This window comes from Triticum dicoccoides, chromosome 1B (assembly GCF_002162155.2).
Source record: "Triticum dicoccoides isolate Atlit2015 ecotype Zavitan chromosome 1B, WEW_v2.0, whole genome shotgun sequence".
Classification (NCBI taxonomy): Eukaryota; Viridiplantae; Streptophyta; class Magnoliopsida; order Poales; family Poaceae; genus Triticum; species Triticum dicoccoides.
In genome coordinates this window covers 696,805,320-696,818,065 of record NC_041381.1, presented here as the reverse complement: position 1 = coordinate 696,818,065, position 12,746 = coordinate 696,805,320, and the positions used below count along the sequence as shown (strand labels likewise).

General features: G+C 50.9%; 1 protein-coding gene across 1 annotated transcript; it reads right to left on the bottom strand.

The window, feature by feature from the left end:
- Positions 1-7,742: 7,742 nt before the first annotated feature.
- LOC119349797 (pathogen-related protein) lies at positions 7,743-8,974 on the bottom strand. Its single transcript, XM_037617884.1, has 4 exons — positions 8,799-8,974; positions 8,497-8,629; positions 8,119-8,417; positions 7,743-8,016 (listed from the first exon to the last, which is right to left on the bottom strand). The coding sequence occupies exons 1-4, from the start codon at positions 8,931-8,933 to the stop codon at positions 7,870-7,872; spliced, it is 714 nt and encodes a 237-aa protein (XP_037473781.1). The 5' UTR covers positions 8,934-8,974; the 3' UTR covers positions 7,743-7,869.
- Positions 8,975-12,746: the final 3,772 nt, after the last annotated feature.

Genomic DNA, 12,746 nt, shown 5'->3' with positions numbered 1-12,746 from the left:
GTGGTAATTATCTGAAGGGGACAACCTTTGTGTGGCGGGGGAGGGAGGGGGGGGGGAGGGGGGCAAGGGCCCCCTGCACACTTGCTCGCGTTATGTTTTGCAAATCACTTTTTAAATTATTATTCAGAGAACAAACGTACATATAAAAAGGAGGCACCACACTAAGTGTGCCCTGGAGCGGCAAACTAAATACAATGATTTGACGATCATACAACAATACGGAAGTGTCCCATGCAAAGAACATGTCGTCTTTAGATGGCGACTCGCTGTCACCGCCTAACGCTGGCGATCCGGCCTCCCCTGCCCTCACCGGCGTCGTCCTCCAAGCCAGGGGGTTCCAGTGGATCTCAGTTCTCGTGCCTCGGCTCGGATTATGGTTCTTCCGATGAGGAGGGCGTACCGGCCGTTGGGACCAGGATGGCGATAGATGTGTTAGCCGATGGTGAGACATCTACGGAGTGGACCCCAGTGGTTCGCCGGAGAAGGAAGACGGAGGCGGAGATCCTGGAGGAATTTTGGGAAGATGCCGGGTTTCCAACTCCGGCATCGCGGTTCTGGAGAGACGATCGTCCTCGCCGTCGGAGACCACCTCGGGCCACGCAAGTATGAAATTGATGTCTTGCAGGGTTCAAATCGATGCCATGGTGAGTTAATTGCACAGAAGTACCACAATTCGGGCATCACATGCAGATTGGTACCACGATTGCTAATTTTTGCGTGTCAGTACCAACATTCGTCCAAATTTTTGCAAATTAGACTAAAACGCGTATTTATACGTATTGACAGTGTATCTGACCATTGGGGCCCGTCCGTCAGGTGCCGACGTGGCATATTTTTTGCAGAAACCCCCTTGGTTTTATATGTAATTACATAAATGCCCATTTTTTTCGCAGGAAAACCGCCATTGAGAGGGACTTTTTTTTTTCGTTCGCGAGTTTTTCGCGGACTTGTTCGAAAGTTTCCGGCGAAGTGAACAAATAAATAACCGGAACGAAAAAACAGGCGCGCGCGATATTCGAACCCGCGACCTGCAGGTCTGCCGCCGGGCGCGCTAGCCACTACGCCACAGCGACGCTGCTGACTTGATACAGGCGAAAGTTTTATTATACTAGCACACACACGCTGGGCCGGCAGCCGGGCCAAGCAAAGCCTGCAATATTGATAGTGTGTTTGTTCAAAACCATGACACTTGTTATGGATCGGAGGTAGTAGTAGCTAGCTATGCTATGTTACCTGATTGATAGTGTGTTTGTTCTTGCTGCTGCTGCAGTTGCGGAGGAAAGTGTCTGTCTGTAGAATACACCGATAAGGTTGGTGAAGTTGCTAAAACCCATGGCCTGAAGCTTCATATCGACGGAGCTCGTATTTTCAATGCCTCCGCAGTAAGTACTATGTACTATATATGGGATCAATTAACCGGATGTTCTAAGTACCAAGTATGTGTGTCGATCTTCTCCTGAGATTTTACATCATCACTGCTATCGTATCAAAGCAAAGCCATAACTGCAACTTATGCCTGTGTTAGTCTCTAACTGCAACTTGATATATAGGCAGGCTGTGTTTAAAAGCGGCGCAATGTATTGCAGGCTTTGCTTGGCCCGGCTGCAGTGATGATGTAAAATCTCAGGAGAAGATCGACACACATACTTGGTACTTAGAACATCCGGTTAATTGATCCCATATATAGTACATAGTACTTACTGCGGAGGCATTGAAAATACGAGCTCCGTCGATATGAAGCTTCAGGCCATGGGTTTTAGCAACTTCACCAACCTTATCGGTGTATTCTACAGACAGACACTTTCCTCCGCAACTGCAGCAGCAGCAAGAACAAACACACTATCAATCAGGTAACATAGCATAGCTAGCTACTACTACCTCCGATCCATAACAAGTGTCATGGTTTTGAACAAACACACTATCAATATTGCAGGCTTTGCTTGGCCCGGCTGCCGGCCCAGCGTGTGTGTGCTAGTATAATAAAACTTTCGCCTGTATCAAGTCAGCAGCGTCGCTGTGGCGTAGTGGCTAGCGCGCCCGGCGGCAGACCTGCAGGTTGCGGGTTCGAATATCGCGCGCGCGCCCGTTTTTTCTTTCCGGTTATTTATTTGTTCAATTCGCCGGAAACTTTCGAACAAGTCCGCGAAAAACTCGCGAACGAAAAAAAAAGTCCCTCTCAATGGCGGTTTTCCTGCGAAAAAATAGGCATTTATGTAATTACATATAAAGCCAAGGGGTTTTCCGCAAAAAATATGCCACGTCGGCACCTGACGGACGGGCCCCAACGGTCAGATACACTGTCAATATGTATAAATACGCGTTTTAGTCTAATTTGCAAAAATTTGGATGAATGTTGGTACTGACACGCAAAAATTAGCAATCGTGGTATCAATCTGCATGTGATGCCCGAATTGTGGTACTTCTGTGCAATTAACTCTGCCATGGTAGATGGGACGAAGGATCAGTCAAGGGATACACCACCGATTGGATCAACGACGACTGCGCCACCACGCCGGAGTAGTCCATCCTCGCCGTCTGGCTTGAGGGTGTCACGCGCTCCTCGAATGGGCACATGGAGAGGCCCCCTGTCGCCGCGCCGGATCACGCCACCGCCTGTGTTGGGCCAGTTCTTGGCGCGCGGCTACCAAGCCCGTGTCCGTAGTGGATCGTGGTGGCTCTCTAGCGCCGGTTTTGTCGCTCAGATCGGCGGGATTGACGGAGACGCGATCAGTGCCGATTCATAATCCTGCTGAGTCAAGGGATGGGATGATTTTACATGGGCCTATCTACGTCGGCGTATGAAGGCCTTGTGGTCGGGCTACCCCAATGGCGATCTCCGCCACGAGAGGAGTCGAAGGATCGGACACACATGACATGCATGCAACTGGACGGATGCCAACCATGCAGTACGAGCTCATGGGCAATGCTAAGGACGTAGTACTACATGTCCAGCCAACTCACATGCATGCACTACGTCCGGTGCCATTCCAGCCAACCGAGCAGCTGGTGGTCTCGAGGGGCCGGACCTGCGAGGCTGCGTCCCCGACCCGACCCGACCCGACCCGACCGTTTCTGTTCAGGAGCTGGTGGAGCCGGGCAGAGCCGCTTCCTCGTCGTCAAGGACGACCCCTTCTACACCCACCGCTACGGCACCGACATTCGACGGTTGCTGTTGGAGAGGGGATTTCTACACCACCGCCGTCCCCTCCGTCGGCAGCAACCCACACGCTGCATTGGGAGGAGTTGCTGTTATGTGTTGGTGAATAGTATCAGGATTGACAGTTTCTATCACTTGTTATCCTAATAATCCGTACCCGTATGATTGGTGCTCATGAATCAGGCCGCAGATATATGCGGCGGCATGCCGCTAGTAGTAGGTGATTCGTGCTTTTCACCTGTGCCTTTTCTTATGCAGTTTTGTACGTATGTGTTACTGCCTCTCCAAGCTTGTTCGGTCGGCTTTGACAGACGTAGGTAACCAGTGCAGTATGCTCATTCTCATACATGCATGATAACCAGTGTGCTGTGAATACCTACTCTACACGGAGTGAGAAGGAAATTGACCGAGGGACATGTATTTCACACGGATGCACACAACGAACTCATCAAGATTTCTGAGTTTTGTTGGGGAGACTTGACCAAATTCTTCCTCCACAAAATCCACGGATGCACACGTGAATATAGATGACCAATATCCGTAGCTTTGAGCCATGACGATGGACTCTATTGGCATTCATCATTTTGCCCATCGAGATAAAGTTCAAATAAGCTGCAAGGAGCACCGCTGTCTGCACTTTTCTGAATTTCGAACACCTTCAGACAGAAACAGGGGAGAAGGTATCATACTGAAACAGGGGAGAAAGCGTAGTACTGAACCGTTACGTGCAACAGACGGTCAAGATGTGTTTTACCCAACAGCCGAGATCTCTCTAGGTAAGTTCCTGTTCTTCGTTTTCCCCTCAAAGAGTGTACTGGTAAGCAGCTTCAGCTGATAATCACCGCGCGAGTAATATGTAAGTAGTCTACGTACAGGTAAACAGTCAATTGTTAGATCGCTCGACATGTGTGGGCTGAACGATATGGGTAAAAATAAATCTTGTTCTTATTTATTTTTAAAATTGTTTGGATTGCTTACCACATCGTATGCAAAAAAAGAAATATTCATATACCATATTCCAAAATAAAAATCCATAAATCTCTTTCTTTCTCAAGTATGGTTACTTGAGATTTTTGTAACCAAATAATGGTTTAAGTTGAGATGCAATAGGAATTAGTCTTCAGCCTGAAAATATAGTGTATCTCAAGCACATTGCCACAGATTAAAAGACAATAGTAACTTCAAACCATATATTATCCACAAAATGACATACTAATAAGCTTGTTGTGTGACAGAATGAGAGATATTGTTAGGAATCGGAAAGTGAAAAAGGTTGGCTTAAGAATCCATATGTAAACCAAAACTAAAACACATGTTTGTAATAATTCCCCCGCCTTCCCTCCCAGGGACTTGTTCTTCGATGAGGGTCAACACCCAAGGGCGTGTTTCTCCTCCTTGGAGGCTTTATTGAAGAGTTCTTTCCCTACATTAGATTTTGGCCATTCTACTTTGGGGATGTCATGGAGGTTGTTGTCGTGGATGGAGCCTTCCCCAAGGTTTTGTGGGGTGGTTATGTGTGGTTCTAGGCGAAAGCTTGGTGTTCAACGAGGGTCGATGCCAGTGACGTTGGTGCCCGGGGCGTCATTTCCCTCCTCGGAGGCGTTCCAGAAGAAAACACTGACTACTCCCCCGACCCCCCCCCCCTTCCACCCCCGGTTCTAACTAACCGAGACCACCTATTGTATACACAACAACGATCCCGTCATTAGTATGTTATTAAGCCCAACAAACCAAACATTTGACTTCACATCCATTACAGTACCGAATTACACAAATAAGGCGACACAGCCAAGTCTTACATAATAAAGCTACCACGGCAAAGTTCAACATCAAAGAAGTAGCAACAAAAACTCCATCATCAAACAAGACCCGTCCCAAGTCAATATAGCTCTACACTACATGCAACCCTAGGTAAGCGCTTTAGCTCTCCTAGCCGTCCTCTAGATGCTCTTCCATCCCTTGATCACCAGGACTTTGACCAAATTAACAAGCTAGTTGAATTTTGGATATACTTACAAGCAACTCAAGGAATGTAGGGAAATGTATATACATGCAACTAGTACAAACAAAAGGCTGCTACTCTAAGATTCCAAGGTGAGCTTTGCAAAAAGCAAGTATTTCACTCAGAGTTATATTTATGAGTTTCCAAATCTAGTTGAAAACAAGACTTAGCTCACTAGTTCAATTTAACCAAGATATCTTTCTTACTGAGATCATACTTTTTGACTTACAGGACAATTGTACCATGTGGCTACCTTATTTACTAAGATTTCTTTGGATAAGGACCATTTCTATTTGACATGTCCAACTTCTTCAATACCTTTCTCCCCGAGATACTTCCTCGAACCATCTCCGGTTGAAGACAACTTTCTTAGAAAATCATTCCCAAGTACTCGAGTTAATTGATGGTTATTCAAGTTCATCTGTAACCATGGACACGAGTGTTCCAATATGTTAACACTCTTTAGCGGTTACATGATGTACCCGCAATACTCGAATGCTTACAGTGTCAGCTATGACCTGCCATACATGAAGTATGCCATATAAACACCCGATCAAGACTTTTCTCATATTTCTCCCTAACATATGGTCTGTCCAAATGGCACACAACCCTCACACTACACATATAAGGGTGTTGAAAGTGTTTTTTTTCATGAATGGTGTTTTGGTGTGATGACAATACGGTTATCAGGACTAACGACGATTATTACGGTTTATCTCAGGTCATATGTCCCCTAGAGGTTATTGTAAGGAGAAGGTTGACGCTCCACTTCAAAAAGGATAAAAGGCATGGTTTTTCAATGACCCAGAGGTTTTTGTTTTGATTTCTTTAAAACCTATACATCAACTACCCTGGCTATTGAATAACAGTTGTCAATTGTATAGGTGCACTAGGTCAGCGAAGAGATTGATAAGTTGGATCATAGAAAAATAATTCGGGTGGTATAAATTTTATTTTATATTTTGAATAATTAAAAACATCAAGGTAACAAGATGAAAATGTGACTGAAACGATGTTTGCAATGGTTGGAAACAAGGCTTAGGGTGCGTAGGTTCACTAGTGTAACCTCTCAACATGATAAATTCATTAAAATACATGATGTAACCTCACAAAATTCATTTTTAGCTGAGAGGGCACCTGGAGAGGGAACACGCTCGCCGGGAGGTGGAGCGGCGGTTGGGGCGCAATCTCCTTGATAGCAACACATAGGTGGGATACCTGCGCGGCATCTATCTTCAGGCCAACATGCCCCTCCTTACTACTAGGGAAAACCCTATAGGTAGACAAGTAACATCAGCTTGGAGTTAACAGGCAGCGCTAGGGCTAGATACCGGCGCTGCAGGTCGGCATTAGGAGCAGCGCTGGCCAACCAGACATGCACTACTACAAAGTGAGCCCCACCGTGCCCCCCACGAGCTGATCACAGTAGCAGCGCGGGTCACGGGCTTGCGCTACTGCTATTGGGGCTACGACTAAGCCCACTAGCAGTAGCGCAGGCCACATCGCCCATGTTGCTACTGTGGCCAGCTTGGGCCCAGCTACTCAACCCAACTTAGCAGGAGCATGGGCCCGAACCCCGCGCTACAACTAGCATCTTAGTTGCTGCACGGGCTCCCTACCCACGCTACTACTCTGGGCACCTCACCCATGTTGCGCGCTCGTTTTCTCTCTCCCTTACTGTCCCCTCACACTCTCTCGCTCTCTCTGGCACCGTCGTCGCCCGCCAGCCACCGACACCGTCCTCGTCCCCGAGGTATCTCCCTCCCTCCCTCCCTCCCTCCCTCCTCCTCTTTCCTCCCTCCGCTCTCCTCCCTCCTCCTCCTCTCTCTTCCCTCCTCCCGCTGCCATCCTCCCTCCTCCCACTGCCCTCCTCCCTCCTCGTCCTGCTCCTTGTGTGTACTTTAGGTATAGAAATGTATTGGAATGCTATATGAGAAATTTTTAGGTATCGAATTTAGTAATAGATATTTTTAGTAAAAAAATTAGGTATAGAATTTTTAGTAAAACAATTAGGTATAAAATTTTTAGTAAAAAAATTTAGTAATATAAATTTTTAGTTCAGTTTCTCAACCGAGGGTGGAAGTTATCGCTAGTCATAAACTCTTGCATTTCAAGGGCCAAAAACTGCTTGGCATCCGAATAATTTACCCAAAAGCGTATTTCCCTGCTTTATAGACAAAGAAACACAACCAAACTGATACAAGGTGGCGAGGAGACCTCTTACAAAGCAGATCAAAGGTAAAGAAAAAACAAGATATAGGAGTAGCCACACCCTACCACAAAACGTCCTAGACTATTAACAAGAAATAAAACCGGGCCGCCTTGAAAAACCATCGAACATCGATGCACAGTTCACACCAAGTTGGACCAATCGGGTGGCGAGGTGGGTGCGGCAAGCGATGAAGGAGAAGGATGAGAGGAAGACTCTTAGTGGGATGAAGCGGTCGAAAGAGGATAAGCTTAGGTAGGGATCAAACGGCTACAGTTGGACCAATCGGACGATGGGTGTGCGACCGGGGCCTAGCATCGCCCATTTGAAGTTAAACTAGAAGTGGGATAGCGGTAAAGCTAAAAAAACACTGATAATATAGTCGATGGATTGACTTTTTTTATTTAAACATTTCTTAGCATTACATGGAATATAGCCAAATCCGAACTCTGGAGACAATACTAGCTAGTGACATGCATGTTTCGTCGATTCCGTCGCGCATCAGTCTCCTCTCATCACAGGGCAGCCTGAAGCCGACGCAGCAGAAGCAGAAGCAGAAGCAGAAGCAGGCGCACTCAAGAAGCTCGCAAGAAAGTTGCCACGCTCGTAGAAGAACTCCGCCTTCTCCACCTTGGTGTCCTCATCAACCTATCATATCACCACAGTGTTGCAGGCCACTTAAACATTCGAAGAGCAACGAACGATCGATATACCACCATGAATCAATTACTGCCAATCAAATGAACTCACGTCGAAGACACAGACGCCGAAGAACTCGACGCGGCGGCCGTGCGGAGGGTGGCCCTTGAACGGGCCCTCCATGTAGCCCCAGTGCCGGAACTTGAAGGCGATCCTGGGCGGGCCGCTGTACACGTCCAGCACCTCGATGGCGAAGCCCCGGGGGAACGCCGTGAGGAAGGTGGACGTAGCCGACTCCACCGACTCCGCGTCCGGGTCGTAGATGCGGTGCTCCGGCGGCAGCGTGGTCGCCAGGAACGCGTTGTAGCCGCCCATGGCCATCACCTCCTCCCGCGTCAGAGGCTTCAGCCCTGCAACAAAGTTTTGTTTCATTCATTTTTGTGCCGGTACTTAGATCGACTGTATGTGCTGATGTGTTGATTTTTGTACCGTTGGTGGTGGCGGAGTAATTCTTGGGGTTGACGCTCTTCTGGTCCTCGGGCCGCACCTTGTGGACCAACTCCATCTCCCAGGTTTTGAGCAGCCGCTGCACCTTCTCTTCCAGAGATCCCTCGGCCCATTCCTGGTGCACCCAAGCCATGCATGTGAACAAATTTAACTTCCAAGATGAAGAACTTTTTACTCTGCTATCACATCTGTTCACTAATGTAAGATGCTTTGGCAGTTCAAGCTAACAATCTGTGCACACCACTGAAGGAAGCATTCGACCGTGGATAGGTTTAGTACGTTACCTTGGTCCGCTCATCCTCGAAGAGCTTGTTCACCAGGTCGTAGTTGGGAGGGGCTCCATGCCTCCACACCGTGTTCTTCTCGCCGTCGCCGTGCAGGAACGACCGATATTTGTCTCCTCCTTCAGCAGAGGCCATGGCTAACAACAGCCTTCCACTCGACTCGATTCAACCAACAGTAGTGTGTGGTTGATTCCCTACTTGTAGGAAAAATCAGATGTAGAACAAGATCAACCACATCATCGCACACGTCACTGCATGGAAAAAAAGACTAGTATATGATACCCACAATCCCAATCCATGACCCGTCTCTGCAGCGGTGAGGTTCGTCCACTCATGCCATGCCACCCGTCACTCTTGCAGAAAAGTATTGCTTTTGTCAAGCTATAATCTCAGTGAAGTTAAAAGTGTTGTATTCAAAAAATGTGCAGATGCGCAATCATACAAGCAGGCGTTTTGTTTCTGCCGCTAGTCGCTAGCAGAGTTTGGAATCCGGCTATGGCTTGTTCGGATCTTTGCAGATTGCCACCATGCATGTGGTCACTGCTAGAGAATAGTCACCGCCTCAGGGACTAAGCTAGAAAAAAAGTTTGATGTGGTCATGTCTATGACAGTGGGGTCATCTTGTATAAATGGACAGTAATTAGTACTAAACTACTAAGGGACTAGTAAAGGATTACCTAGGTAAAGTTACGTACAGATTTTACGTAACAGGCAACGTGTAGGACTGGGATTGGACGGAAGGGTGTGGCAGGGGCCCACACGGGTGAAAATCGGGGGGCAGGGGGGGGGGCAATAGATTGGTTAGACAGGTTACGTAACTCTTCGTACGTTGCTTTCGTAGGTGTAGTATTATTGTAATTTCATTGGGGTCAATTGATCCCAATGCTTACATGGGAGCTCCGTCCCTGCACCGCATGTGGTGCTAACGTGAGGCCACGTGAACGGGCAACATCTTGAGCTGATATATTTTTCCCTTTTTTTTTGCAAATACGCAAAAGGCTTGCGTATCATTGCATTGATAGAAGGAGAGTGTAGCAATTACAGGAGTAGTCTCACAAGCACGTACACGGGAGGGCGTGAGTGAGGACTACGGTGGCGCAAACAAGGGAGAGGGGTGTGCACAAGCCCCAAAAATAGAAACGGCTACGGCATGGGGAGCAGGTTGCTAAGCCCTTTGGCTCCGGCGGCGGTCCAGCCGCGAGCGTCCTCCTTGATGTCGTTGACGAGGAGGGGGGTCGAGGGCGCCGCACCATTGAAGATGCAGGCGTTCCGAGCCTTCCAAATGCGCCAAGCCGTGAGGATGATCGGCGAGGCGAGGCCATGGCGCAGCGCGGTCGGCGCGCTCTGCACCGCTGAGGAGAACCAGTCGCGGAAGTCCGAAGCGGAGTCCCGGAAGCGGGGTGTCCGTAATGCGGTACCAGGATAGGATCTCGTGCCAGGCCTGCCGGGAGAAGGGGCAGCCAACGAGTAGATGCTCCATGGTCTCAGGTTCTTGATCGTAGAGAAGGCAGAGCGGGGCATGGGCGAGGCCGCAACGAGCAAGTCGGTCGGCGGTCCAACATCGTCCCTGAAAAGCTAGCCAGAGAAAGACTTTGGCACGAAGAGGTGCCCAAGATTTCCAGGTGAGCTTCCAGGAGGGCTCGATCATGGACCCAGCGAAGAGGGCCTTGTAGCATGATCTGGCGGAGTACACGCCAGTCGGAGTCCAGCGCCAGGTGATGGTGTCTGGGGCATCGGTGAGGGCGATCTAGCAGAGCCGAATCCAGAGGTGGATGTATTGCACGAGGGCCTCGGGCCCAAGCGGGCACAGAATGTCGTGGACCCATGCGCGGGAGTCGAGGGCCGCGACCACCGTGCGCGTTTTGCGGCGCCGACGAGGCACCGCGGCGAAGACGAGAGGTGCGAGCTCGACAATGGAGGCATCATCGATCCAGTGATCTTCCCAGAAGATGCAGGACGTGCCGTCACCAATAGTCCAGAAGGTGGAGGCCCGGAAGATGGCCTGCACGGCCGGGCTGCTGGGGATGTGGAGGTGTGCCCATGGGCGGGTGGGGTCGGTCTTGCGCAGCCATAACCAGCGGGCCTGCAGGGCGTGAGCGCATCGCTGGAGGTCGGGGATACCTAGGCCACCATAGGCGAGCGGCCGGCAGATTCTGCCCCAACTGACAAGGCAGTGTCCTCCATTGGTAGTCTTGCGGCCTTGCCAAAGGAAAGCGCGGATGAGGCGGTTCACTTGCCGAAGGATGGATCCGTGAAGCGACATGGCGATCAAGATGTGGGTCGACATCGCGTAGAAGACGTGGCGGACGAGGGCCAGACGCTCGCCGCAGGAGAGCATGGTCGCCCACCAGGGGGAAAGCTGCTTCTCCAACCTCTCCACGAAGGGTTGCAAAGCGGAGGCAGGCACCTTGCGGATGGAGAGCAGGAGACCGAGGTACTTGACGGGGAACTCGCCAAGAGGGCAGGGGAAGAGGCCGGGGAGGGAGTCGCGGAGCTCGGGGTTTCATCGGATGGGAAGCGCGGTGCACTTGCCCAAATTGGTGTGGAGGCCCGAGGCGGTGCCAAAGGTCTGAAGGATGCAACGGACCGCGGAGAGGTCACGCTCATCGGGGCGGCAGAACAGCACGACGTCGTCGGCGTAGAGCGAGAGGCTTGTGGACATGTGACGATCGGTGAGCCGTTGAAGCAGGCCGCAGTTGGTGGCGTGTAGGAAGAGGCGGTTCAGGACGTCAATGACGATGTCGAAGAGCATGGGGGACATCGGATCGCCTTGTCGCAGTCCCTTGCAATGTCGAATCGGTGGCCCTGGGGAGCCATTAATGAGCACACGGGTACTGGCCGTGGAGAGGAGAATGGAGATCTAGTTGTGCCAGCGCGGTCTGAAACCCAAGTGCTAGAGCACCTCGAGGAGGAAAGGCCAGGAGACGGAATCAAAGGCGCGGGCAATGTTGAGCTTGAGCAACACGCGCGGAAGGCGGAGATTGTGTAGCTGCCGAGCGGTCTGCTGGACGAGCATGCAGTTGTCGTGGATGGTCCGTCCGGCGATGAATGCGCTCTGGTTGGCGGAGGCGAGCTCGCTGAGGCGCGGGGCAAGCCGGAGGGAAAGGACCTTGGCAACAAGTTTGGCGAAGAGATGGATGAGGCTGATCGGCCTATACTGAGAGAGCGTGGAGGCATCTGGTCCTTTCTGGATGAGCTTGTGGAGGCCACGACCGTTCAACTCGTAGAGCTTGCAAAAGGCCTCGACGAAGTCGTCGCGAATGATGTCCCAAGAAGCAAGCAAGAATTCGGAGGTGAATCCATCGGGGCCGGGGGCCTTGCCACGGGGTAGCTGCCGGACGGCGGCCCAGATCTCGTCAGTCGAGAAGGGATGATCAAGCGCCGAGAGGTCGAAGTGACGGTCGTCAATTTCCTCAAGGGCGAGGGTGTGCTCCCGGTGGTCGGCAGTGCCAAGGAGGGCAGAGAAGTGGCTGTATGCAGCCTCGGCCATGGCCGCCGGATCAGAGATCACGGTTACATGAACGTGCAGCTCATGATTCCATTTGCGATTCTTGCGGTGAGCGGCACGCAGGCGGAGGTAGGCGATGTATGTGTCTCCCGTCCGGAGCCAAGAGAGGAGGACGCACTAGCGGGCAATGGATCGGTGGAGGGAGGCGAGCCCAAGGTAGGTTCTTTTGAGCTGGCGCCGCAGCCACGCCTCCGCCGGGGATAGCTGCCTGAAGTCCTGGGCCGCGTCAAGACGCGCGATCAGCTCCCGCGAGACGGAGAGGCGGAGCGTAACGTGGCCTACGAAGCGCGTGCTCCAGCTCTGAAGACGGCGTGCAGTGGATTTGAGCCGAGAGAAAATGCGCCTGAACGGGTCAGGGTCGCGAGGCGTCTCGTGCCACGCGGTCGCCACGGTCTGATGAAAACCATCGAGCTTGGGCCAGAATCGCTCGAAGTGGAAGC